This window comes from Pseudopipra pipra, chromosome 9 (genome assembly GCF_036250125.1).
Source record: "Pseudopipra pipra isolate bDixPip1 chromosome 9, bDixPip1.hap1, whole genome shotgun sequence".
Lineage (NCBI taxonomy): Eukaryota > Metazoa > Chordata > Aves > Passeriformes > Pipridae > Pseudopipra > Pseudopipra pipra.
This window is the reverse complement of record NC_087557.1, coordinates 25,886,353-25,914,234: the sequence shown is the minus strand read 5'-3', so window position 1 is coordinate 25,914,234 and position 27,882 is coordinate 25,886,353. Positions and strand designations below refer to the sequence as shown.

At 48.2% G+C, this 27,882-nt stretch overlaps 2 protein-coding genes across 2 annotated transcripts; both read left to right on the top strand.

The window, feature by feature from the left end:
• Window positions 1-214: 214 nt before the first annotated feature.
• LOC135419151 (cytochrome P450 4B1-like) lies at window positions 215-12,330 on the top strand. The gene is made up of 12 exons (XM_064665304.1): window positions 215-637; window positions 4,583-4,727; window positions 5,398-5,442; window positions 5,935-6,062; window positions 7,548-7,672; window positions 7,790-7,941; window positions 8,510-8,616; window positions 9,157-9,347; window positions 9,838-9,971; window positions 10,602-10,666; window positions 10,858-10,940; window positions 11,583-12,330. The coding sequence occupies exons 1-12, from the start codon at window positions 299-301 to the stop codon at window positions 11,749-11,751; spliced, it is 1,683 nt and encodes a 560-aa protein (XP_064521374.1). The 5' UTR covers window positions 215-298; the 3' UTR covers window positions 11,752-12,330.
• Window positions 12,331-19,971: 7,641 nt separating this feature from the next.
• LOC135419152 (cytochrome P450 4B1-like) lies at window positions 19,972-27,730 on the top strand. Its single transcript, XM_064665305.1, has 12 exons — window positions 19,972-20,285; window positions 21,156-21,297; window positions 21,979-22,023; window positions 22,109-22,236; window positions 22,670-22,794; window positions 22,888-23,039; window positions 23,253-23,359; window positions 24,119-24,309; window positions 24,611-24,744; window positions 25,222-25,286; window positions 25,975-26,057; window positions 26,800-27,730. The coding sequence occupies exons 1-12, from the start codon at window positions 20,100-20,102 to the stop codon at window positions 26,966-26,968; spliced, it is 1,527 nt and encodes a 508-aa protein (XP_064521375.1). The 5' UTR covers window positions 19,972-20,099; the 3' UTR covers window positions 26,969-27,730.
• The last annotated feature ends 152 nt before the right edge of the window (window positions 27,731-27,882 follow it).

The window sequence follows — 27,882 nt, the reverse complement described above, 5'->3', positions numbered from 1 at the left end:
CCCGGTGGCCGATTCACTGCTTTCCCTGCGGGGCAGATGCTGTCCCGTTCGGCTCTGGGATGCGGCTCCACAGCGCCGGCAGCGGGGAGAGAGACAGGGAGGGATGGGAATGGATGGCGGTAAAGGTGAAACCTTCTGAGACAGGAAGATGTGATGAAGACCTCGGGGGGAAAAATCCCAGGGTATGGTCTTTTCCTCTCTCCTCAGCCCACATTCCCAGCCAGGAGCGAGCCGGTGCCAGCGGCGAGGCATCAGGGAGGGCAGCCCTTCCCAGCCGGTGTGGCGGCGTTCCCGCGGGATGCTCCCTTTGCTTTGCCTTGCCTCCCCTCCCAACAAGCGCTGCCGTGATTTGGCAGCCGCTCGGACTCTGGACCTGCCTCTCCGCCCCGCATTGGCTGGCGCCGCCGGGGCCGTGGGGACACGGGAGGCAGCGGCGGCGGCGGCTCTCAGAGCGGCGATGAAGCTCCTGTGGCTGGGCGTGGATGTCTCCAGGGTGCTGCACCTGGCCGCGGTGTTCTGCCTGACCTGCGTGCTGCTGAAGGCCATCCAGCTGTACCACCGGCGGCGGGAGCTGCTCCGGGCGCTGGCCCCTTTCCCCGGGCACCCGACACACTGGCTCTTCGGCCACGTCCACGAGGTGGGGCAGAGCCGGGGCTGCGCTGCCGGCGGGAAGGAGGAGTGCGGGGAGCAGTCTCCCCGAGGGTTAGGTGGGGGGGATGCTGGTGGGACTTGTCCCTGCGGTCTGGGAGAATTGCTTCTCCCAGTCCGGATGTGAGTGGGAGATGGGCATCCCTTTTATCAGCCATTCAAACTGCTTTCTCCGCCTGCGATGCTTAGAGAGCGCGGCTCACACAGGCTGCTGCAGGTTGCACGGTGAAAAGGGGTGGTGGCTGGCTCGTAGGCAAAGAAAGCGGTAATACAGTGTGGCGAGGGCAAGTTCATCCCGGGGTGTGACCTGGCGTTGGTGCTGGAGGCAGCAGAGCTGCATTGCTGTGTCCCGGGGCAGGCTGCACTGTCACCTCTCTGCTCCTCTGAAAGCCAGGGCAGGGCCGCTGCAGCTGTCCCTGCGGCGCCGAGCTGCTGCGATGCTGAGCAGATGCACGCTGCTCCCGGCATCCAGAGGCACCTTCTGTCCCTTGGCAGCTTCCATCGGCCTCACAGCCAGGTGAGCCAGACAGGGCATTGGTCGCTGTAAGTCACGTTTAAGCCCCAAAACACATCCTGGGTATTGCATCCAGCAGAGGGGCCATCGATCCTGTTAAGGTTGCATTTAAGTCATTACTAATTAAATCCACATACATAGGCGAGCCTTGTTCTGGGTACTGGTGGCATGGACGACTTGCTAACATAGATCACCTGTCTGCCTTGACAAACAGATTGCCAAAACTCATTGGCAGCTTCATGAGGAGTAGCTGAACTTGCTTGATGCAAAAGGCTTTTCCATACATGCTAAAGGCGGCTTAAAATCAGCCTGACTTCTGCTGGACTCTGCTGATGTCCTGCCCTGGCCAAATCTGTGGCTCATTAAATACCTGAGTGAGTGACTCACTCCCAGATACTGAAAAGTATCTGGAAAATCAGGAGGAGACCTCCTGGTGCTTGTCCCCACGCCATGGCAGCCCCAGTTTTGCCATGCTGGACGGAACAGTCAGTCTTTTGGCAATGTAAACATGAAGATGGGCCAGTTCAGGGCTTTGTTACACTGCCAGTTAGACTTTAAAACTGCAATTAAATAATGTTTGTTAGTTGTGACTATTTATCCTAGAAGTGGATATAACCATTTGTGCTGCCTGCTTGCTCCCATCATGGCCAGGTTGTTCACGGCTCAACCTTTACCTCAGTATTTTTTGAAGAATTTCTCTTTTGTGAATTTAGTAATTTGTTGATTAAATGCTGCTGAATTCCCCAGAGTCCAACAGTTCAATGAGCCAGGAAGGAAACTGGCAGTGCTCTGGGCACATGCTGAATACAAAGTTTGCATGCACCTCAGAGGAGGACCTGTGAGCTGTACTCAGGGAGAGCACTGACATTTCCTGTTCTGTTGATTTAAGCGATTATTTGACAGTTTTGATTCAAGTCAGTTCAGAATCTCAAATATGTTAGTCATGGATTGGGTGGATCTCCTGGGATTGCATGACTTTTTTTTAAAGCATTTTCTGCTTTGAAACAGTATTAGCCTTTGCTTATCCAAACCACACAATAGAAATGACATTAAAATATCAGGAGAGGTTGTGCAGACCTGTTCAGTCTCACTGCAGAAGCACAACTTAACTAAAACCCAGACTGCCAGCTGTGAGCTGGACAAACTGACTTTCCCTGGTCAGGGTTAGTGGGAAGTTAGAGGAGAGCAGGGGGTTGTCAGTCCCTCAGTAGCCCACTTGTGCCCTGTGGGGAGATGCCAGCCCGGTTCTGGCTGTGCACAGTGCAGCTTTGTGCTCAGATTTCAGCTCCTGTGTTTTCTCTTTCACTTGCTATCAGTGCATAGCCATTAAAAGTGCTTTTAAACCTCTTCCCAGATGCTTTTATTGTTGGATCCATTTCAAAACTTGCATTTCAGCATGAGATCAGGCAATTATCTCTCTTCCTTGGACACAAGTGGAGGTTATACTTTTCAAGCTTAAAAGGGAGGAAGAAGTGATGGTCTTTCATGCAGAGCCTGATATCTGAAGCCCTGATTAGGAAGCAGGAGCTTTCCATTCCTGTTCCTCTGCAGCTTCCAGGACTTTACACCCTCTGCTCCAGGAGTGCTTGGTGCAGCAGGTCACGCACCTTGGAGGTAACCTCTCCTCTCAGATAAACCCACTCCACTCTCTGCCAGCACAGGGATGGTTCTTTACAGCACACACTGAGGCCACTGCTCCAAACACAAAGTTGGATGGAAAGACTTCTAGAACTAGGACTTCTGCCAGCAAGACTTGCTCAGCATCTCCCAAGTCACTTCCATTTATGCTTTCTGTGATTCATGATGGGAGGAAACACAAGCAGCCCTGTCAAAGGGACTTTTACATGTTTAAGCATTGCTCACCTAAAGGCACCTTGCCAAGCCTTGCTTCTGCTGGCATTACTGAAGGGGTGGGTGCTGGGCAGGGCTGCCTTCTTTTATCCCAGACTTGATCCCCACAACCAGAGAAATTGATGGTTCTCTTTATTAAGTTCAAAATCTTGAACTTGAGCTAAAGAAACTGAAGGTGAGCCTCGTGTCATAAATGATAACTGGATGTGGTTCATCATTCTGCTGAACGTGGGAGACACACAGGATGTACTGCAGGGACCCCCCCAGCTCATGAGGAAGCTTAACCTTAGAGCACGAATCTGGATGTGCCCCCACACAGCCTGTGCAGTGCCCTGGCAGAGACCCCGGCACTCCTGAGTATCCTTTCCAAGACAAGCCACATGTGACTGATTATTTGATGTGGGTGATCACTGGAGTACAGTCCATGTCCCGGGTTGAGAAACACCAGCCAGATTAAAAGCTGAGCTGAGCTAACTCAGCACCAAAGCGACTGAGCAAATATTCACTTGATTCAGTCAATAGGGTGACTTTGAGGCTGATTTCTGCACGAGTACGCTTATTTAATTAATCTTTAGGCTTCAAGTCAAAGCAGTAGCAGCTGCGTCAGCTTTCCAAAATCCTTCCCCCTGCATATTGGCCCAGAGTAGTTTCTGCTCAAAGCAAAAAGAATTCTTACATGGCTTTGTCTCTGTGATTTTTTTAATCTGCCTGTGACTGTGGATCTTTCCACTGATCTTTCCCCTTGTTCTTTATCTATCGCTCATTTAATATACAACAACACAGGCTGTAAAAGCAATAAAGTGGTGATCACTTTTGAGTGAACTTTCCAGTGCTACTGATATGAATGCTGGTGCTCATGTCACTCCTCAGATTGCAGCTTCCAAGACTGGAGATAAATCTTTCTGGGAGCACTGGCTCTTCATCACCTATAAATTCAACTCCTGGAAATCAATAATGCTTAATCTAAAGTTATTAACCAGCGTTCCCTTGTCTGTATACTCTGTAAGTGACTTTGAACTCATTCTGTTGGATTTTTCTTGGACATTGGCCGCCTTCTCCACCTAAATGGCTGGAGGAAGCTGTGGCCTGGGTTTCCCAGTCAGGAGGCATTGCTGCACTGGGCAGACACAGCAGTGATGCTGTTTGCTGCTTTAGAAGTGCTGCTGTATTTTATCACAGCTGCAGGGTGCTAATTGCTCAGCCATGTGCAAGTGAGAATGTATTTGCCCACCACAAAATGCAGATGCTGTCTGGGGCAAATCTGAGTCTTCTTTGGGGTGACCATGGAAAAAGAGCAGATAATATACGTGGGCTGATAGGCACCACCACTGTGCCTAAGGATGTTCTCTGTGTTAGGGTCAAGAAGAATTATTTTATATGAGCTTTAAAAGTAACAAGCATCTCTACTTCTCATGTTCTGCAAACTCAGAGGAACAACACCTTGTTCCCCTTTATCTGGTTTTGTGATCAGAAAGACCTTGAACTTTTAAGACAGTGTATTGGAAGATTGTTTATTTTTTTTCCCTCTAAATCTATGTATTCGTTCTGTTTTTACTTCTCCACAATTAGTTTCTCAAGGAGGAAGAGGTGCTGGAAAAGGCAGAGATCTGGGCATGGAAGTACCAACCTGCTCACCCTGTGTGGTTTGGGAGCTTCTCGGCATTCCTGGTTGTCAGCAATCCCGACTACGCCAAGGTTCTGCTGGGCAGAGGAGGTGAGTGATGATGCATTCAGCTGTGGAGCAGCAACCACAGCCTGCATATTTCCCATGCCAGCCCCAAAATTCACAGCAAGGCAGGGTTTCACAAAGAGGTTTTCTTGCAGAAATCATCTACTGGCATGGAGAGATACTCCTCCTTCATGCCTTGCCCTGGGTGCTTCAGCACAGGGCTGCAGGGCTGATCATGGACCCTCCAAATCCACTGCTGGGAAATCACACTTCCTCAAGTGCTCCTTGAAAAGTTATCCATTTGGTGCCTGACCCCAGCAAGAAGAAGACACATGGGAGCTTTTTTCTCACCTCAGAGTCCTGGCTCCTACTGCAGAGAAGTATCTTTAGTGCATTGAGACAACATGTCTCAATAGTGCACGTCACAAAAGTGCTCTCTGGGAGGGTTAATAATTTATCACCCTGCACAGACTTTGGATTACCAATATTCTGGTTTTTTTCTGGTGTGAGCATCTGCTTTTATATGTGTTTATTGCAGCTGGCATAGACAGACTTGTTTTGTGGTGAAATACTGATGAGTTCTGCAGGGATGCCACCAATTTTGCTTCATACCCAAGCAAAAGTGAGAGCCCAGAGGGAGCTTTCAGGTGGAAATCTGTGGGTTGATGCTACTGAAATGTTTACCATTTTCTCTTTATTTTTTTTTTTTTTACAGATCCCAAGGATAACATCAGCTATAAACACCTTATCCCATGGATTGGTATGTATTTCCAGGGCTTTGCCTACCAGGAATGATTTTGAGGTTAGTCAGAAATATGTTATAAATAGCACTGTGCTTGTTCCTTAACGGAGTTATAGCCAAAAGCTCCCTGAAATTATTACATTTATTGGAAAAGGTGCTAAGTAGTGCTATTTCTTTATTTTCAGGGAAGGAAAGTTCAGGCATAGCCAATATGTACAAATGAGAACCACTTACATGTCCATAGATAGCAAAGGGTGGTGATGGGAGAAGCTTAGATTCAGTAGAGGACTGAACTTCTCTGCTCCAGCAGTGTTGGTGTTTCTTTTCAGAGGCAGCACTGTATAATTTTGGTGAGCAGGGCATTGCTCAGCTCTGGCAACCCTGGAGCTGATGGCAACAGCTCAGACAGCAAATTTAATCGTGCTCTTTGCAGGCCAGGGCTGTGTCTGCAGGCAGGTGAAAGCAGCCTGCTTGTGCCCAGCAAAACATGCCTTGCCTGTGTTTCCCCAGGGAACGGGTTGCTGGTCTTACATGGGCCAAAATGGCACCAACATCGAAAACTCCTGACTCCAGGGTTTCATTACGACGTCTTGAAACCGTACGTGGCCCTGATGGCAGAGTCTACTAACGTGATGCTGGTAGGACTCACGTCTGATGCTCCTCTCTCTGCCCTGTTTTCTTTTCCCTGATCATGACTGGTTAGCAGGTAAATGCTGGAGGAGGGTTTTCTTTACCTGGTATTTGTAAGGACACACTGTGCCCTGACTGTCAGTCTTTCTGAGTTGCCACAAATCCCTGCCCATGAGTTGGAAGGAATGGGCAGGTTGAGCCTCTCTACAGTAGCAATGTCTCTGGTACTGCCTTGGGATCTGTGGCTGAGATTTGAGGATTAACGTTACTGCCATCCTCAAACTGTGCATGGTCTCAGTCCCAGCTGCAACTTCTTTTAAGGTGTTTTTTGTAAATGAGGAATTGAAGTAAATGAATGTTCATAATAAATCCTGAAAATATGAAAGTTGGAGCAGAGGTATGCTGTCACCAAAATTAAAGGGTATTATTTCTTGTCAATGTAATCATGACTGGATTGCAATCCCTGCATTGCCTCATACACAGTGAAACTGCACTGTTCTTCCATCCATTGGTGCTGGACACAATGGAAACCAGTAGGAATTACAGGCAAAGGGCACCAGTCTTTGTACACGTGAGCTAGCAGGAGTCTGGGTGCTGCATCTATTCCTTCTTTTTTGCCTCCCTCACTGCAGCCTCCCCAGCATCAAATGGATCCTGGCCAGGAGCCAGGAGATCTTCCACAATGCACACAAGTGCCCGAGAGTTCAGAATTCCTTGCAGTGTGGAAGTGCCTGTTGTGGGAGCCTGTGCCACCAGGTGGCAATCGTTGTATGTGCTTCGGACGTGCATCTGTCCGTATAAGCCTGGTTTCATGCTGTGGGGGGTCAGATCTGACTGTGCTTCTCCCTCTCCTCCCTTTCTCAGCTTTTGAGTCCATTGGTTCCTTACAGCCAGGAAAGGACAGAGGATTCAACATCACCTCATGTCTGCCGGGCAAGAGAGACACTATTTATAGTTTCCCTAGGGATCTCCTATGGAAAGAGTTGAGCAAGAGCTCCAATGTTATATGCTGGAAAAACACAGTGGCAGAGGGATTGTATGATAGAGGAAAAAACCTTGGTCCAAAGTTTGCATCTTGAGCACCAAACTCGTGTGCTTGAGAACAGGCCCAGTGAAGCCCAGTGCCAACATATGCTGCTCTTGTGCAGAAAACACACTACATCCTAAGAAAGACTTTGGTAGCACACCCCATCACCCAGAAATGCATCTGGCCTGGGTTTCTCCATGGTGCCCTTGCCCCAGGGTAGGGTGTACCAGCACTCACCACTCCCCTGATCCAACAATAGCAGTTGCCTGAGGCACATATTGTATTAACCATCCCACTCTTGCCTTCTCTTCTCCAGGATTTTGATGGCAGCTAAGAGATCCACTTCTTTTTTTTCCCCATTTTTCTGAGATGTATCCCTATCTGAGCACTCATTTAACTAGAGTATGACTGCAGATCATGCAGAACTGACCCTTGCCTTCTCACTTCTGTCTCCTTTGTGCCTTAGGATAAATGGGAAAAGCTGATCACAGATGGAAAATCAGTGGAGCTCTTTGAGCATGTCAGCCTGATGGCTCTCGATAGCATCATGAAATGTGCCTTCAGTTTTCACAGCAACTGCCAGACCAACAGGTCAGTGCTGGCTGCCCCAAACCCTGGCAGGAAGTTTGCAGCTCAGAAGGGAAATGGGCAAACTCCTTGTCACAGCGCTCTCAAATTTACAAGCATCCACCATTCCCCTCTCCCCAGGGAAAACACCTACATCCAGGCTGTTTACGACCTCTGCTACATGGTGGATCGACGCCTCCGCATCTTCCCCTACCACAATGACATCATTTACTGGCTCAGCCCCCAGGGATTTCGGTTCAGGAAGGCCTGCCGGATCGCTCATGACCACACAGGTACTCCCTGCCTTCATCCTCTCCCAAAGCTTTCAAGCTGGGTAAGTGATGGCTGACCAGAGGCAATTAAATTACTTCCTTGCCCATGCAGTGATCCTGGCCAGAGGTTAAGGTCTGGGATCCATCAGGTTGGAGCAGTGGTCTGATCTAGGCATGAAGCAAGGAGGTCTCACAGCTCCTGAGTTATTAAACTGGAGTAACAGAGGAATTCCCCTCTGGGAACACTCCTGCTAAATGAGCAGAGACTGATGAGACAAGGGATGGGCACTGCAGGCAACACGGACACAAGGAATGATTTTCTTTTCCAAGCCAGGTGTGGCTTTAATGCGTGAAGGGTGTGTAAAATAGGCTGTGGTGGGCAAAGAAGTTTGCAGGAAAGGATGGCCATGTGCATGGCATTTGTTGCCATGCTGCTGAAAATGCTGAACTGCCTGGGATGCAGAAGCACATGTTAAATGCATCGTGAGCTGAGCAGTGGTCACCCCCTTGGGTGAGCTTTGCATTTGAAGGATGATTTTGCAGCTTGGCATCTCCTTCCCTGCTGAACCTTTAACTTTTTCTCCCCCAGACAAGGTGATCCGCGAGAGAAAGGAATCCCTAAAAGATGAACGGGAATTTGAAAAGATCCAGAAGAAGAGACATTTGGACTTCCTGGACATTCTGCTGTGTGCCAAAGTGAGTGATGAGGAGAGTGTGTGTGGCATGGCACAGGGTGCAAAAGCCAATCAGTCTTTACAGGAGTGCCACAAACCACCAGAGACCCTCAGGATGGCACAAACCATTAAAAAAATTAATCCAGTCCTGCCCAGTTGAGGAGGGGCCAAGGTGATCCAATTTTCCATCACTGAAATGTTGGTAGCATCTTTTCAGGAATACAGCATGCAGAGAGATTTTGTAGTTTAATGTGGGAGGATAAAGAGATTCATAAGCGAAGGGAAAGGGGCCCTGAACTCAGTGCAAACAGACACTGGTTTCATTTATATGTATCCCATGGGCATCATCATACCCCTTTGCAACAGCTGAAAGAATATAATAGTCCCTCTGGGACATTTTTTTATATATATACATATATATGTTTATATATTTATGTATTACATATATATATATATATAATACATGTGTGTGTCACTATAATATATATAATCTAAGTATTATATATGTAATATATATAAATCTTATATATATGGGACACTGAGAGTGTCTCTGCTCTGTTAGGATGAGAATGGAACTGGACTGTCCAACGAGGACCTGCGTGCCGAGGTGGACACATTCATGTTTGAGGGCCATGATACCACAGCCAGTGGGATCTCCTGGCTCTTCTACTGCCTGGCATTACACCCTGAGCACCAGGCACGGTGTCGGGAGGAGATCCAGGGCATCCTGGGGGACCGGCAGACAATTCAGTGGTAAAGTTGCACATTTCCTCAGCTGGTAACTTTTTTCCTATCACTGCCATTTCTAAGCGAGCAATATCTTCAAAGCTCAGAAGCTGGGGTGCTAAAGGTTGCTGCATGCACAGGGGCTCCACAGGATGGAGCAGATACTGCATCTTTCAGCTAAATCTGCCACACTAGGAGGGGCATTCTGGATGCCATACCAAGTCCTGGGCAACCAGCACTGCTCTTTGCTCTCTCTTGTTTTCTCGCCACAGAGCATCATAGTCACGGCTTTTCACCTTTCACTGTCACTTTGCACTTGAGTTTGTTCAGAGGTTGTTAAGGTTGTTCAGAGGTGTCCTGGCATCCCCAGCTTGCAGCAGCCTCTGGTTGGATGTTGTGGGTCCCCCTGTACACCCTGTCTGTTGCCAGGGGATCTGCTCAGAGGGTTGGGACAAGGGGCCTCCCAGGGCGGGGCAGCGGGGGGAGTGTGGGGCTCAGCCTGCCTCTGCCCCAACAGGGAGGACCTGAGCAAGATGACTTACAGCACCATGTGCATCAAGGAGAGCCTTCGCATTTACCCCCCAGTGCCCGGTGTGGCCCGGCAGCTCAGCAAACCCATCACCTTCCCTGATGGAAACACCTTGCCAGAAGGTCCGTAAATCCCATTCCCACTTCACAAAATTGCATTCTCAGACATCAGCTGCATCCTCGCTTCCTGTGGCAGAGCAAAGGTGACAGTCCTGCCTCTGTGGGCCTCGCAGGCACAGATGTTCAGACAGGGCCGTGCAGATGTTGGCATCCTGTTGTTAGACTGAGGTCTGGGCTGTACAGCAGCATCCCCGTGATGTCCTTCCTGCCACCATCACTGTAGGGCAGCCGTGTCTGTGCCAAGCCCCTTCTCTTCCTGGCCGAGCACAAGCTCATGGTTTACCTCTTGGCAAATGGTGCAGGGGGAGAGGGACTGGTCCCATGCCAAGTTGCATGCAGGAATTGTCCTGTGCTGCTGTTTTGTTTCTCTGATTTGGCACAACTAGGGGAACAATGTGCCTATGCTGCTGGTGCCTTCCTCATTTCTACTGGTTGGCTGCTTTGTTTTCTCTGATACAATGTTTAGTTTTCTCTGGTACAATGTTTAGTTTTCTCTGATACAATGACAAAATAGGTTTCCAGTTGACAGATAAGACCACAATGATTTAGACAGACCTTTGGGCGAGCATGCTGCAACCTTCCCTTTAGTTTCTTTGTCGGTGAGCCCTTTTCTCCTCCTTGATTGCTTTACAGGCACCGTTGCTGCAATAAGCATTTACCTCATTCACAGGAACCCTGCAATATGGAAAGATCCTTTGGTGAGCCTTTTTTTTACCCTTCTCATAATTTTTCCCCTTTGTGCTGTACGTCTTCCCATGTCCCTTCAGAGCAGAATTCTCTTTCCAAGAGGTTCTTCAGAAACTAAGAAGTGTCACAATTCTGAAGATACCAGTCAGTACTGTGTTCCTTAAATAATCGCTTTTTCTTGCTGCATATTCTTCATTTTCAGGTGTTTGACCCTTCCCGGTTTTCCCCAGAGAATGTCTCTGGCAGGCATTCCCATGCCTTTCTGCCTTTTTCTGCTGGAATGAGGTAAAGTGAATTGAGCACTGAAGGAGTAGTGGGCAGAGACCACCACCTGAAGTCCTGGCCCTGCAGCGTTAAACAGTTCACGAGCAGACAACAAGCATTTGTGCTGCAGAGGGGTTCTGATATCAGCAGGCAAAATGGGAAGGCAACACTGCCATGCCCCTTTTGGGGACAGAGAATTGCATCCCAAAGCTGTGGAGCATCCTGCTGGTATCGTGTGGGGAGCTTGCAGCTTTCTGAGCTCATCTGCTCTCCTTCTTGATGCAGAGGCCCCATCCCACTCTCCCACAGTTTGATTCCCCCTTCTCCCAGTCCTTCCCTTTGCCCTGTGCTCAGCCTGCCAAGATAAACACATTGCAGACCCTTCCTGCTTGGAGACCCACCACCTCATCCCTGCTGGCCTCGTTTGGCTTCCCCATCTCCCTCCTGCTCCATGCTCATTGAACACAGATTCCTGAGCTCCCATTGCTTCCCTAGATTCCTCCTACTCACCCCATACCCCTGCTTTCGTTACCCAAAACACTGCCTGGGCTCTCCTTGAGCTGCAGAGGGGAAGAAGGTTGTGTGAGGGGTCTGGGATTGGCCCCAGGGGTTTGGTGTGCCCAGCACTGAGGTGGAGTTGGCTGAGCTGCTGTTCTACCACAGGAACTGCATCGGGCAGCAGTTCGCCATGAACGAGATGAAGGTGGCGCTGGCTCTGACCCTGCTCCGCTTCGAGCTCTTGCCTGACCCTGCCAATCCTCCCGTCAAAATAACTCGGATCACTCTTCGCTCCAAGAATGGGATTCACCTGTATCTAAAGAAAATCCACTGACGCTGGAAAACATCCTGCCTTTACCAGAGGGAGGGACCAAGCAGATGGCAGGACAAGGTTTCTCTGGGGCAAAAGTGCAGGGCAGGATTTGGAAATGAGGGTTCTTGATTTCTGGGCTTCTTCCACCAGCTGAAAGCCCTTTCCAGGCTGGGTTAAGGTAGCTGGGATGACACTGCACAGACCCACTGCCATCTGCTCCAGAGCACTGATCTCAGAGCAGCCAGGCATGGTCATGCTGTCTGTCCCCTTGCCCTACCATAAGGGCTGACCTGGCCTGGGAACGTCTGCAGGTCCCACCAGCTTCCTTCTTAACAAATCCTGCCTTCACGCTCGTGTCCTGTCCAAATCCGTGACCATTTCCAGCCCTGTTCCGTCATCAGCACCTTCCTCAGTGCCTAGAGGTCAGCCCTCCTCTCCTGCAGCAGGGACAGCCCATGGCAGACCTCTGTTTCACTTCTCACACTCAATGTGTCTCTATTTTACCGAAAGCACTGATTCCAGTTTGGGCTCTGAAATTCTGCCCAAACTGCAAAATATTCTGTAGTTTTTGTCTTAATAAACCAATAATTTTTCCTGCAACAGCAGCTGTGTTTTTTATATTGCTGATGCTTGCCTGCTTCATCACAAATCCAATGTAAAATGCCTTTAGAAATGGGAGATAGGGAGAAAGCTCATGACTAGCAAGAGATCACCCTGGAGGTGTCCAGCCAGGCCAGTCAACTGCCCGTGGGTCTCTGGTCACAGCCAACACAGCACCTCCTTCCATGGGCAATTCCTTAACAGGAGTCCAATAAGAAATCTTCAGTTAAAGTTCAGATAGTTAGAAAGGGTTCCCCCTCCCCCTTTTTTAGTAATTTTTTATTTTTTTAAGCTAATAAATTTAGGAGACTTGCATGCTTGAGGTAGACTGGAGGACACCAGAGAGCCTTCTGCCTCTGCGGGAATCACTACTGTAGATAGGGGTAGAATATCACACAAAAACCTGTAACAAATGTGGATAGAGCCTTCCCAAATCTTCATTCACAAAGCCTAGCCATGATGAATGATCACACAAAAAACTGTGAAATCCCAAATGCTGCTGTTGCAGTTATCATCCCAGAGATGTCAGCTGCGGTTCCAGCACTGTGAGCAGGCTGCTGTGCAGTAAGACAGCAGCTGAGTTCACACAGCTCTCATCTGCAGATGCTGGATTTGCAGGGATGTGCTGCTGGGGCAGCTCAGGAAAACAGCTGCGTGCTCCTGCTGCCTGTTCCCTCTTCAGACACGAGGTGCAGCTCTTGAGTTGAAATCAGAATTATCCTTGCAATGGAGAAAGATAGAATATGCTTATTAAAACGTGAAATGTTATAAAACTGCGAGACACTACAAGCTCTTTGGAGGGCCATATCAGGATACAAAATTATCTTGATAAATTGAAAAACTGCTGCAGTAAATGGGATGTGAGTCCATAAGGACAAGAACAGGCACAGGCATTGCACAAAACCAAGAGAGGAAATGACTGAAAGGCAGCAATCTCTCCAAAGGGTATTCTGTAGGTATAGAAACTGAAAAGGTAATATGAATCAATAATATCTTACTGTTGCAATCAAAGCAAACATCGTACTTGGATACATAAACACAAATATTTCTCAAAAATTTTTCACTTGCTTCTCTTTCACTAGATGAAATGAGACAGTGTCCTTCAACCATGTTTAGAGATTTAAGTATAAAGGCAACAGCATTTACTTCAAGATTACATAATCTAAAGTGCAAAATGAGAAAAATTTTAATCAAAATAACTGAAATCCCTGGAAGCAAATTACATAAATCTCTGTATTGTATATAATTTTATTTTAAAGGTAATATTTGAAAAAAATATCATCTAAAGAGAAGTGGACCTTGGCATTCAAATGTGAAACATTAAAGCAAGAGCATTCAATAAGCAAGAGCAAAGGCTGAAATCATAGTATACCCACTGAAAGGGTGTAGGTTAAAGGGGGTCAAGCTAGGGGAAGTTGGCAGAAGAGTCCACATGTAGATAAATGGCAGCTGCTAAATTAAATTTAGGTAGATACAGATTACATAGTATAGAGCACTGTCTAAGGCTTCTTAAGTCCTGACATTGGTTACCTGGGGAATTTGCATTTTCAGAGGTTTTAAGAGCTGGTCACTGTTTTTGTTGCATAATCCAAATGCCCAAAGAAGGCAATTGGTCAGGTGCAGAGCTCAGGCAGGGTACCTCTGGTCTGGTTTTTGGGAGTGGACTGAATCAGGGATACAGGAAAAGCTGCACTGCTGCTTTCCCAGCTGGATCATTCAACATGTGAATGTTTCTGGCTGTGGGATGGAAAAGCCTGACTTCTCCCATCTTCACCCTGTTCAGTCATTGTCCCCCTTGTGACTTTTAGGATTCACTAAAAATCTGCCTCTTCATGTCTGAAGAGGAAAAGCAAAGGTGCTCTGCAGCATTCTCGTCGCTCTCTCTGTGTTGTGCTTGTGGCTTCTTCTCAGGAGAAGGGAGCAGAACCTGGTTCCCTCTGCAACCACATACCCAAACCCGACATAAAATCTGCTCACAGAGCTCTCTTTGGTGCTAACACCCTCTAAGGCACACTCTTCTAAATAACAACACACATGGCAGCCCAGCTCCCAATTTTCCCAAGCCACGTGGGTCAGCACTGCATGCCAGGCCAGCTCTGCATGGTAGGCCAGCTAGCCTGCATCCCACACCCTGCATCCTACATCCTGCATCCCACATCCCACATCCTGCATACTGCATCATCCCACATCTCTGCATCCCACACCCCATATCTCGTATCCTGCATCCTGCATTCTGCATCCTGTGTCATCTCACATCCTGCATCACACATCTGCCATGGCTGCTCTGCTTCTGAGCTGGAGAGCTGGCTGAGACTGCAACAGGGATTCTGGAGCTACTGTGTCCCAGTGCCAGAGCAAGCCAGATCTCCCCAGAATGTGATTCCTGAGAGCGCTTCCCACAAACTACCCTTTCCATCCTAGATATTAGAGACATGGTAGTAATAAAAAGACCTGCTCACATGGGATGTATCGCTCAGAGCAATAAAGGCAGTCAAGGACTAGCTGCAGAGAGGTTGCCTCATTCTTTAATCCTTCCCTACTTCCTGCAGAAAGGGTAATTACAGAGACGATGGCTGATCTTGGACCGCCTGATTCAGACCTTCAGATAACTAATTTAAGGAGAACTCATGACAGGGGCTGTGTGGGGTGCAATGGGATAAGTCTTTGTTTCGGTTAAAAACATCTTGGATTTTTCTCATTGCAGCAGCTTGGTCTTTCAACAGTGGCAGAGCAAAGATGCCACCTACTCCAGCAGTTATTCCTTTCCCCTGCAGACTGCCATCATCACTGTGCAGCCACATCCTGGTCACGTGAAGGTGCCTGTCCATCACAGTCTGCCAGTGGCACTTCCCCCGATGCTGCTGGGCATGATGGAAGCAGCAAAGCCATCAGGGAGAGCAGCTGGCTCACACCGCCAGGAATTCAGTCCCTGCACAGGAGGCATGCCACTCTCCAGGCAAGTTCATTATCAGATGGTACCAGCAATTTCCATCTAAACCCCACTGGGATTTTACGCTGGAAGCAGCCTGTAAATTAAATAAGTATTTCAACATATTTTTTAGACAGCTGTATTAAATGCTTCCAGATATACATTCATCCTCAAGACATATGTGGTCAGATGGGATCCAGGCAGCTTGCATTACCCTGCAACACTTGCTGGGCTCTTGCCATGATTTTCTCATCTATCATGTGTTTGGAAGCTTGAAATGTTGTTTTTTTTTTTTTTTTTCTGGCATTACAGCTACATTTCATCTGTCAGCACTAAGTGCTGCAGGAACACACAGGGACAGATGGGCCTGGACTCTTCTTCCTATCCGAATAAACACAGGCACAAACAGGGAAAGCAGCTGCTGAAGGTCATGCTCTGGGGCACAGTACCCATTTGCCACCTGAATTTCACCTTCTCAATAAATCAGGTCTTCTGCAATGGATATCAACAGTATGAGTTAAAACTGTGAGGAAGATCTTCTCCTTCTTCTCTTTCAGTGTCTAAAGTAGGTGGAGAAATTCCCAAGACTCAGAAAGCAACTTCCACAGCCTGCTGTGTCCATGGTTGAGATATGGGATAGAAATTCTACAGTGTAATGAGGTTTTTTTTTATGTTGATGGCCTGGCCTGTCATGGCCCCACTGCCATCAGATGGACACCCACATCATCGAGCCATCCCCCTCAGAGGCTCTTTGCAAATGTTTGACAACATTCCAAGTGTCCTTTAACACCCAACAGCATTTTCACCAGCCTAAAATGTCCAGAAGGTCAAGCCACACCTCTGTTCACCCTGCCAGCAGCCCCAGACTCCTCTGGCTGTTAGAAGACCCTTGCACCTGCTTTTTCATGCTGAGATCTTCTTTTGGAGTCCTCTACTTTCTGGACTCTGGGAAGCAACAGGGCTCTAGATTCTCCTGGTGCTAACAGATTGTTCTGGCCTTGTCCCAAGCCCTTACCATGACCAAACCAGTGCTGTCCCCTTTTGCTTTTCTCCACTTGCAGCTCTGCAGTCACTTCACTTTCCCATTTGAACTTCTCACAGAGGTTTCTTCTTCTGCAAAAACTTCTGAGTTATCTCCCCCAGGAGACCTCTGAAATACATGAAAAAGGCTTTTCTATCCCCTCCACCAATGAAACATAGAATGCAGAGGCTGGAGGCTGGATTAAGCACTCAGTTTTGCTTTCACCCAAGCACAGATTCTTGCTCCAAATTCCCATAAATGTGGGTTCAGCCACTCTGATCCGTGTTCCCTCCATATCATCTCAGTGCTTGACATCTCACTTGACCTTCAAGACAACCCATATAACTTGGCTCCACGCTCAACAGTTGTTTCTGGTTATTTTATAACTATGAGGGAGCCAGTTCAGTAAAAATTGACCCTGCTCAGTAATCCATGGTCAAACCCACTGTACAGGGACTTTGTCACCACTGAGAATTTATGTGTTGCTATAAAAGTTTGAATATGTGCCTGCTCCAGCAAATCCATTCACTGACCTGGCCCCTCCACCTGTGGGTTTTGGGGTATTTATGGATTATTTTGTAACTGATTGCTGAAAGGTGCCAGCCAGACTCAGATCAGTCAGTCTGGTAATTGAATAAGTGTCACAGGTCATGCTTCACTGACACTAACCAAAGGCTCAACCCTCAGACCTTCCTGTTTTCCTTATGTAGACCTTGTAAGGCACCCAACTATATAATTGGATTTATGAGTGTGCTGCAGATCTTCACATGAGAGACCCACAGCAGCAGTTCCACCTTCCAATGGTCTCAGCCCCACGGAGTTCTCCATCTCCTCCCTCCCTTCCATAGACCCAGGCAAGGCCAGACAAGAGGATGGCTGGTTTGGGCCATTTTAGAGATGGTTGAGAGGAAAAAGAGCCTGGAGGGGGGACAGCTTCAGGTCAGAGTCCATGATGCACTGGAGATGGGGAATGAGCTGTCTCAGCACATGGCCCTTCAACCTGACTTCAGAGTTAACCCCAAGAGCACATCAGACTTGTCCAAACTCTCAGTAACATTGCTCTCCTCACACTCTTCACTTGCCCAGCTTATTTAGGTCAGCCCCACATTTTGAAGGCAGCTTGCAGAGCCATGGATCTGATTCAGACAGCCCACGAGTGGCTCCTTGTGCTGCATGTTCATCCTTCTCCTCGGGTAGGTGAGAAGCATCAGCAGGAGCCTCCCAATGGGCTGCAACCCACTCACTTTGCAGCCGGCTGGCCAACGAGCCTGTGCTGCCTCCTCTTCTGGTGGAAACCCCCTAATCGCTGTGCTGCAGGACAGGTGAAGGATAAAAGGAAGAGCTAGATGTACTAGATGTGTCCTAAATGTATCTGCTACACCTTCCATGGCCATGAGGTCCCTGGACTCGGATGCTCCTGCTCAGGAGTGTAAAGTTGTAAATGGCAAACTGGGTCCCTCATGCTCTGGCTACACCCAAAGCCTTCCCTAAGAAATGCCTAACCTGGAAGATTGCAGGCTTCTGCCTCCTAAAGATCAACCTTTAACTCTCCTCTGAACTTTTGCACGGATCCAGCTGGCTCAGCATAATGAGATACACCGACTTTCATGAAGATGGCCAAGTGTGTGAAAAGCTAATGCTGCTCAGGGTAATGCCTGCCAGAGACCTTCTCCAAGGCAATAAAAGGAGTGTGTCAGTAAGTGATGGGGAGAAAGCAGGATGAATAATGGCAGACAGAGAATATATCCCCTTTCCTCTTTTCCCAGTCTGAAGAACCAGAGACACCATCTTAATATATGTTACATGAGTCCAGTCCAGGGGAAAGTCACATTGTGCAGCTGAAGAACAGTGTTAGAACAGGGCTCAAGCAACCAAAGCACCCAAGAGGTCTTCAGCTGCTGTAATACTCTTTTCAGTGCACACTCCATGCCATGTGGACAGCTGTGGTGTTGAGTGGGTCACCTTATCCCAGCTGAGGAACTTACACAACTACTGTTTCTAGAAAAGTGCCAAAAAATCTTACTGTGCAGACAACACTGGCAGACTAACAAAAGGATATTTGCAGCCCAGGAACAGACTAAGAGTAGATCTTACAGTTGATGTCTTTCAAGAGAAAAGTATGTTTCTAGAGCAGTCTTCTACTACCCTACCAGCATGCAGAAGGAGTGGACAACAACCGGTCACATGGGTTCACAGCAACCAGACACTTTAAATCTCCCCGAGGCCAAAGTATGAATGGTACTGCCTACAACTACAGCTTTGTCTTTGCAATCATTAATTCATGAATAGGCCATGAGCCAGCTGAGGTAAAAGTCACTCCACTATGACATGCTTTTGTGGAGTCAGGCAATTCCCAGACAGTGGGTCTTGCAACGTTTGTTCATATATTCCTTCTGTCTAACAGGTTTATATATTTTCAGTGGGGCTGTGCAGGTTTGCTTCAGACAATGATCTCCATGTCTCTGCCACTGTAAAAATGATATATCTGAACAATGAACATGAGAAAAACTGTAGCTTTTTCAATAAAATTACTCTCCAAGAAGAAAACATTGGTTTCAGTTGGACATGGCATATTTTAGATTAAAAACTAAAGGAAAGTACCCAAACATTAGAAGTCCTTTGTCTCAGAGATGTATTGCATTGAAGAGAACCACTCACAAAATTCAGCAGCCCCTATGTAGTAGCCTATCAGATTATCAGTCTCAGCAACTAACTCACTTGATCCTTGCAATATCCCAACATAAAAATGCAATATGCCTGGAAGTCACCCTCACACAGCAGGCTTCCAGCCCAAGTTCTCCACGAACTCTGCATTGCCATTCCAGGCTTCTGTGCTTATGGAATGTGAGCTCAGGTAACCAGCAGGATCTGCTCAGGGGTTGCTAGAAGGGTCCTACCTGAGCCCAAAAAAGCACTGCATTAGAGAGGTAAATGTGGTGATGCAGAGCCTTCTTTGGAGGATGGTGAGATGCCATGTGGACAGAGGAATGAGGAATCACCAGGACTGCAGAGGAAACATGTTCTTACCATCACACCTTCCCATCAGGTTAGATGTGCTCTCAAGCTAGTTTCAATCATTTTACTGCTCTGCAGCTCTTCCTCTCCTTGTCTCATCTACTGACTGTGGTAATTCTTCTGGACATCAGTTTTGTCTCCTGGCTTGTCTATGGTAGGAGCTCTTGGGGAACAGGGTCAGGTCCCTTGTGTGCTGTTGGGGTTATATCTGTTGTCTTGATTACAGCCTGGCAGAGCTGGGTGATGCTGCAGTCACTCAGAGCACTGCTGTTACAGGAGAAGGTGGATGAATCCACCCACCCCACTCTTTGGGAAGAGGTGGCCTGTGTGTTCCTCACTTCACATGGGTGGATGAATGGCTTCCATGCCTGAACTGCCTGCGGAGAGCACGGAGCTCAGCTAGAGCCCCAGCCTGGCTGCCCCTCACCTCCTCCCTCCTCTGCCTTCATCCACCTGGGCACGGAGGACTGAGTGTGTGACAGTGCTGCTGGGGTGTATGGGACTTAAAAGAAAGTAGGGAATGTGTACAGATTGTTATCCACAGGTTGCAGAGATAGGTTGCAGGAAGCAGGTCAAAGGGTGAGTGGGAGCAGCAGCAATCGGGCTGCCGGCCGAGCTGACGCATTGTTTACTGTGATGTTTCTGCTGCTATAAATTGCTGTCAGCTCCTCTTCACCAGGCTCAGCTCCAGCAGAGGAGGAGGGAGAGGGTTTTTACCTGCACCGAGCTCCCTGTCAGGTGAAGGCGTGAGAGAAGCAGAAGAAAAGAGGCAGGAGAAGGCAGTGTCAGCCACCCCAGACCAGCATGGTGTCTCTGTTGGACAACGTAGCCAGACCTTCTGCTGTCGTCCTGCAGCTGTCTGTGGTGCTTGGGGTAATCTTTGTGCTGCTGAAGGTGGTCCAGTTCTACCAGGAGAGGAAGAAACTCGTCAAAGCTCTGGAGGCATTCCCTGGCCCCCCGAAACACTGGCTCTATGGCCACAATCACCTGGTAAGGAGTGAGATGGGCTTGGTCAGGGTGGGTTTGTCCCAAAGACTGTGCAAGATATCAGTCAGGATAAGAAGCACTGGATGGGGGGGGGGGGGGTGTCCCCTACTCCCTCTGCACAGGGAGTGCCAAGACTTCTGCAGGGCAGGAGGAAAGGTTACCTGGATATGAGATGTGCATCATTTGGGAAAAAACAGAGCCATGCTGTATTTGATCATGTGCTTAAACATAGAGTTAGGCAATTTCTTGGATTTTCATGAAGTTACATAAATATGAGCAACCACTGAATGTCTCTCTTCTACATTAAACCTTCTAGCAATAAGAGTGTCTCCCCCTACAGCCACTGAAGAAGACATGGCCACAAAAGCAGGGCATTTTAATGCAGCCATTTTCATTGCTCTATAGTGAAGATATTTTGCTTCCACACTGCATGCCCACCTTGCACTGCTGAAATCAGAGAACAGGGGTGTAACACCCTTGGTCCTCCTGACCTGTCCACCAGGTGTCTTGGTATTGCCCATGCCAGCTGCAGCTCCCAGCAACATCAAGCTGCTCCAAGCCCAGGCTGTCCTAAGGTGGATCAACTGCAGCTGGCCCCAGCTAGGAACTCTCCATGGAGTTGTCTTGTGCTGCAGGGAAGTGGCGGCTCAAGCAGCTTTGCCACTTGTGCACAGTCCCTTTGCAATGCCCATCCTCTCCTTCACCTGCAGTGTAAAAGCCCCTGTGTGGCAAGTCCGCCCACTCTTGCTTCATTTCCCAAGAGAGGATGTCTTGCCTGTGCTTTCCATGACAGGGCAAATTCAAGCTCTGCTCTCCCTGGCATGCTCTTTTTCTGCCTTTATTCAGTCCCTGCTTAATTTTCATTCATTGTAGATATATCCTGAAAAAATATTACATCAACTAGTGTCGTGGGGAGAAGAATACCCCTATGCCTTTCCCAGATGGTTTGGACCAGTCCTGCCTGCTCTAATTGTCCACCATCCTGAATATGCCAAAAGCATACTTGGCCGAACAGGTAAGTCTCTACATCTGGTTTTGAGAAGTCCTACCAAAAAAAATCATGGGAAACTTGCCTGGAGTCATCCCCTCTGCTGGCTTCCTTCACAGCTATTGCAATTCCTCTTTAGCTCCTCTTCACAAACTCTCAGCCTGACCCAGGTTTCATGGAGCAATTTGTATTCTTGTGCAGAACAGTGACCAGGTGCCTGTTCCTTCCATACCTTGTCTCCACTGTCATTGGTCTTACTGCCTTCTATGGGATCTGCCACCACTATGCTTGTGCTTCCCAGTAAACCCAGTAATACGGGTGAGCTGGCATGGCAATGGATCTGAGAAAACACCTCAAGTCTTCTCCTCTGTTCCCTTCTCTGGAGCATGATTCCTGTGAGAGGTACACACATGGGCATCTCCAGTAACTCCCATCCATTGCTCTCAACTGTAGGATTTGCCATGGTCAGTTCCTTTCCACACACATTTATTGTTCTTCCTTTCTCTATTTTTTCAAGTCCACTGAGATCATATTGGTAGATGGTCACTTTTAAACTCTACCTCTAGTGGCAGAGTATTTTACATATTGAAATGAGATTAATTCTATCTTGTGATTTAGAGAGCAAAATCTAATGTCAATTTATCCTGAATTTTCTTTTTTGAATTCATTAGGCATTCATACATTTTTGGTATCTGCTTTGTTTTACAGATCCCAAGGCCACTGTACCCTACAAATTCCTGCTTCCCTGGATTGGTAAGTCAAAAGCAGTAGTAAGGCTGCCAGAACCATGATCAGAGCCTGGAGGAGCTGGCTGAACCTTCTCTGTTTGTGCCTTCAGGGGAGGGGCTGTTGGTCTTGGATGGAACCAAATGGTTCCAGCACCGGAAGATGCTCACCCCAGCCTTTCATTACGATGTGCTGAAATCTTATGTGACCCTGATGTCGGACTCGGTCAAAGTGATGCTGGTAAGAATTCCCACTCCTGCTACTTTTACCTTTCAGCTGTGCAATGGTGCAAATAATCAGATCTGGGAATGAGTGAGGGAAAGAGACTGCACTCAGTGCCTAGAGTTTCATTGAACTTTTGGGGTAGTTATAAAGCTCTGAAATTGTTCCTCTTACCTTCCTTTGGACATTGCACTTATTCTTTCTTTTTTTTTTTTCCCCCCCAATGAAACCAACCACAGCTAGAATATCCTTTCCTAGCCCAGTAGAGGTAAACCTAGAAAAAGAAATGTACAGAAGAGTTTGATTGGATTCATAGAATACATAGTGAATGAGGGCCTCTGCTTGCAGAAAAGAAAGTGATTAGCAGTGTGGATCTGGGAAGAGGGACAGGAATATATGACCTGATTATAGATGGTATCCTATCCCTCCTTACCCCTGTCTCCACCTCTAGGATAAATGGGAGAAGAAGAGCACAGAGAGGAAGTCAGTGGAGCTCTTTCAAGACGTCAGTTTGATGACACTAGACAGCATCATGAAATGTGCCTTCAGCTTTAATTCCGACTGTCAGACTCAGAGGTCGGTGCCTGAACTTTCAAATCCTGGGAAAGCAAGTACTCCTGTTTCCCCCTCACATTGCTAACTCCAGCTTTAACCTTGGCCTCATTACAGCAACTCACACTACTACATTAAAGCTGTTTTTGACCTGAGCTATCTCCTGAGCCAAAGAATCCTGACTTTTTCCTTCAAGGATGTCTTCTACAACTTGACTCGCAAAGGCCGTGAGTTTCAGGACGCCTGCAAGCTGGCCCATGCCCACACAGGTATTTCTCCCCCTTTCTCCCCAATCTCTCTGTTTCTCTCCCTTTCTTCCCAGCTGAACCACTCCTCCACTTGTGCCTGGAGTGGCTCAGAGGGGGGTTGCAACAGGCACTGGCCAGAGGGTTACACATTAAACAGAGTCCAAGCTGCTGACCAAGGGGTCAGGTACATGAGGTCTCTCGAGTGGCAACTAAGTGAGGCACTCTTCTCTGCAGATAAGGTAATAAAAGAAAGAAAGATGTTGCTCTCCAGTGAGGAGAACCTTGACAAGATCCTGAAGAAGAAGCACCTGGATTTTCTGGACATTCTTCTTTGTAGCAAGGTGAATGTTTGAAATGGTTGCATCGAATGATAAAGAACACACTGAGGATGCATCAGCAGGGAAGCACCCAGGCCCTGGCTGAGATTCCTGGCAACAGCTTTCCTAATCCAGCTTTCCTAGCTCAGGGAAATGTGGATGGAAAGGGAAGGAAACACAAATGTGTGAAATGCAGTGAGCGAGCATAAATACCTTGGGCAGACTTTCCTCTTCCTTGATCATTTCCATCGAGCACACTAATAGTTTAAAAGAAGAGACCTCTCAGAAACCAGAGAGGAATGAGGTCTTTGGAAAGGTTACAAGGAGAGCATCTTGTCTGTAGTCCTGTCAAGATATTTTCTTTATTACCTTTGGTAGTTTTACTTTCACAGATGTCTTCAGATACTCTGGAGAGAAGCTGCCATTTGTTGTTCAGGAGGGAGATACACTTTGCTCACCCTGTCTTTCTGGAGCTGCTGCTTTCTTTCATGTCTCAGTCTGAAAAAAAGTCAACCAAACCAAACTACTGAAAAATGTGACTGGGACCATTGGTAGGGGATCAAAAGGGTGTCTTTCTGATGGGCTGGGAACTTGTCTCCCACCAGAGCCCAACTCTGCCGCCCTGTTGACTACAGAGTTGGCAATCTCACATATATTGGATACATTTTCTGATGACTTCCTGATGTACAGGGAAACATAAGTGACATCAAACCATGCAAATCCTTTGGGTATGAAAATAAAAGGCCTGTGTGCTTAGGAATGATACGCTCTCCTCTTTATTAGGATGCAAATGGAGTTGGACTGTCCGATGAGGACCTGCGTGCCGAGGTCGACACGTTCATGTTTGAGGGTCATGATACCACAGCCAGTGGGATCTCCTGGCTCTTCTACTGCATGTCATTACATCCAGAGTACCAGCAACGCTGCAGGGAGGAGATCCAGGGGATCCTGGGAGACCGAGACACCATTGAGTGGTGAGCTAGGACATCTTATTCATTTACCTTGAACTCTTTTCTCTTACCCTTTGACATGGTCCCCCACAACATCCTTCTCTCTAAATTGGAGAGAGATGGATTTGATAGGTGGACTGTTCAGTGGTTTAGGAATTGGTTGGAAGGTGACATCCAGAGGATGGTGGTCAACAGTTCAGTGTCCAGATGTAGATCAGTGACAAGTGATATACTTAGGGGTCCATACTGGGGCAGTACTGTTTAATATCTTCATCAGTGAAGTAGACAAAGGGATCTAGTTCACCCTCAGCAAGTTTGCTTTCAGGGAGGACCTGGGGAAGATGACCTACACCACGATGTGCATCAAAGAGAGCTTGCGCCTGTTCCCACCGGTTCCTACTGTGTCCCGACAGCTCTCTAAACCCATCACATTTTCTGATGGACGCAGCCTGCCAGCAGGTCTGTTGAGTTTGTTCATCCTTCATGCTCCTGTCTGTGCCAAGTGGGGCTTCCTTGTTCATGCTGCTGTGTGGAGGGGATGGTGGGTCTTCCAGCCTCTCTTCTCTCTCCAAAGGGCTGTGTGGGGCTACCACAGCTTGCCACCACATGAGCCTGGAAAGGATGACCAGAGAGAGTCCAAGGACATGCTCCAGGGCACTGGGGTGTTCACAGAGCTCACAGGGGACTTGTAGAGTGTTGTTGCTGGCGAAGTAAAAGTGATACACTGATACAAAAAATGGAGCCCAGCTCTGAGGTCACTGTTTTGTCCATGTGAGGATTTCACCAGGTGACCTGCCTGGACAGGTTAGGCATCATCACTGCCAGATCTCCTGCAACAGCCCCTGCAGAGCCTAGGGAGAGAGACCATCCCAAAACCACCTTTCCTGCATCTTCACCTTGAGGTGTCATGAGCTTTTTCTCATTTTTCTTTTACAGGCTGCCAGGTTGGACTGAACATATTTGCTATTCACAGGAACCGGGATGTCTGGGAGAACCCTGAGGTATTTCACCTTTGTAACAAGAAAGAGAAGATGATGTCTGAGCCCAGATATCCATTCCACTTGTGCCTTGTTCAGCCTATGCCTCCCTGCTATGTGTTTTTTTTTTCCCTTCTCATTCCAAGAGTCCATGTCCAACTGCAAAGTTCAGTCAAGTTACCAAACTCTCCAAAGGCTTTAAACATGACAAAGCGCTGGAGAAAGATGTTGAATAGTCTCCCTGCATGCATGGGGACATAGAGACACTCAAACTGCTTTCAGCTACCCTGGATAGTCTTAGACCTCAGATTGATATGAGAAGTGTCAAACCCTCCAGGCAGTGTGTGATTTGAAGCTGATATTTTTGAGGCTTCAAGAAATAACTGGAAAACTTGAAGGAGGGTGTGCAGCTGCCTCCCTCCAGTGGCTGTCTGGAAAGCAAGGATCAGGCATCTCTGGAACAAAGGGAGTCTTTATCATTGCTGCCCCAGATGGGAAAACACCTGCAGGCATCTTGGACACTGTAGTGGGTAACCTGGATATCTCCAAGGGGGAGATCCACTCAGCGGCTTTGTAGAGAGATGTCTGTTAACTACAGTTCCCCCAGGAAGGGCAGGGACAACATCCAGCCCTAACCTGGGGGCCAGGGAAGAACCTGGTGCTTCTCATATCAGACCAAACACTGACTGAGTGGTCTTTGTTGCTCCCACAGATCTATGATCCCCTGAGGTTTTCTCCAGAGAACTCAGCACAGAGGCACTCCCACGCTTTCATGCCTTTCTCTGCTGGACCCAGGTGGGAGATCCTTCATCCCTCTCCTTCCCATTAGGCTGCCTTGCATGGGAGACCTAGCTCAGAGCCAAGCTCCTGAAGCTAATCTTCCCTCAGTCTCCATGAGCCAAGTTGGCTTGGCCAACTCAAACAGGCTTTCCATAACAGGATCTCCCATTACAGAATCTCCTGTAAGAGGATTTCCTTGCTCCATCAGCTCCAGAGCATTTCCAACACCCTAAGCTCTGTTGTCACTGTAGGCTTTCACACACTTTTCTTGTGGCTTTGTGGACATGTTTACATTTTCTGCTGCCTGCATTGGGAACACAGGTTCCCTTTTTTAGGTGTAAATCCCAGTGCACCTCAAAATGAAGCTGGGTCCAAGTCTCTGTGGTTCCCATGCTGTATCAGTAGGCAGATGTAGGATACTGAGGTATCAGTAATTCACAAGAGGATCACCACATCGAGCCAAAAATAATTTTCTGAGGTGTCTGGACTTTTACCTGGATCCAGGCTGCACTTTCTAGTGAAATAAGCCCATGTTCTCTCAATCTCATATCTTTTTTCAATGCTTATTGATAAAAATTAGGAATACCCCACCACAGAGCTGGGTACATTTTGGTGTGGCATCAGGGGACCCCTAGATGAGCTGTGGTGTCATTCTCACAGCAGCTCGATGTGCCCCAGCTCACACATGGGCTGAGCCCAGTTTGGGGGCAGTCAGGGCCAAAGGCAGCAGTCAGAGCATTTGTCATCCTCTCCCCAGGAACTGCATTGGGCAGCAGTTTGCCATGAATGAGATGAAGGTGGCGCTGGCCTTGACCCTGCTCCGCTTCGAGCTCTGCCCAGACCCATCCAAGCTTCCCATTATGGTACCACAGCTTGTCCTCAGGTCCAGCAACGGGATACACCTGCATTTGAAGAAGATTCCCTGATCCCACGGGGTACCATGGCAGGTGGGCAAGAGCTCTCTCAAATGTCACTCCACCCAGAGGCTTAAGTGGGGAAGGAGATCCACGCTGGCCACATTGGATCTCTCCCACATTAGCCCCCCACTGTTGCTGTCCAGGGGGCACACCGAGCCCCCTCAAACAAACACCAAAACCAGCAGATCCAAGTTCCCTCCTTACAGGGGGAGCAGCACTGCAAAAAGGGTTTCACAGAGTGGCTGTGGCTCAGCCTTCACCTCCGTGGGCATCCTCCATGTCCTGATCATCTTCTGACCTCCAACCTGCCCTCACACACTGCCTGGCGGGACTTCTGTCACTCATCTGTGGATTTGTTCCATTGTCAGTCTCCAGGATGGGCTTGGCAGTGAACAATGCTGGCATGGTTTGCATGGATGTTTAAAGCCTGGGCGCTGCCCCAGCACAGAATCCTTCCCCTGCCTCCAGCCTGGGTGTGCCAGGGCAGGAGGGCTCCTCCTGGCAGCCTCGCTGCATCCCCATGCACTGCCCTCCAAATTATTCCCATTTTGCGGCTGGCTCTGTGCCCACCATTATGGAGATGAAGGCCCGTGGTTTCTTTCTGCCCCAGCACTGAACTTTCTTGAGTTGAGGGTGCTCAGGAAGCCAGCCCAGAGACATGACACCAGCTAACCTGGAGAAAGCACTCACCCCACTGAAAACAACGTGTGATCAGCCTTGGTCTCATCTATGAAACAAGAATAAAGCTTTGTGAGGGTGCTCTCCAAGCATGACTTTGGCTTCCTTTGCATTTGGGGGTTACAGGGTACAGGGGGATCCCCAGCAGGCCAGAGCCAAGGCTGTGCCCAAGGTTGCAGCCCTGTGAGTGTTTCAAGCCACAAGCACTGTTTTCCCCCTAATGAGCCTGAGGAGCCTGTTTCCAC

Excerpts from the sequence above, each read along its gene's own strand:
- LOC135419151 (XM_064665304.1), top strand. The coding sequence starts at position 299 with ATGCTCCCTTTGCTTTGCCTTGCCTCCCCTCCCAACAAGCGCTGCCGT. Across the intron at positions 7,673-7,789 it reads AGCAACTGCCAGACCAACAG|GGAAAACACCTACATCCAGG; the intron begins GTCAGTGCTGGC and ends CCCTCTCCCCAG. Across the intron at positions 9,972-10,601 it reads TGGAAACACCTTGCCAGAAG|GCACCGTTGCTGCAATAAGC; the intron begins GTCCGTAAATCC and ends ATTGCTTTACAG.
- LOC135419152 (XM_064665305.1), top strand. The coding sequence starts at position 20,100 with ATGGTGTCTCTGTTGGACAACGTAGCCAGACCTTCTGCTGTCGTCCTG. Across the intron at positions 23,360-24,118 it reads ACATTCTTCTTTGTAGCAAG|GATGCAAATGGAGTTGGACT; the intron begins GTGAATGTTTGA and ends CCTCTTTATTAG. Across the intron at positions 25,287-25,974 it reads ATGTCTGGGAGAACCCTGAG|ATCTATGATCCCCTGAGGTT; the intron begins GTATTTCACCTT and ends TTGCTCCCACAG.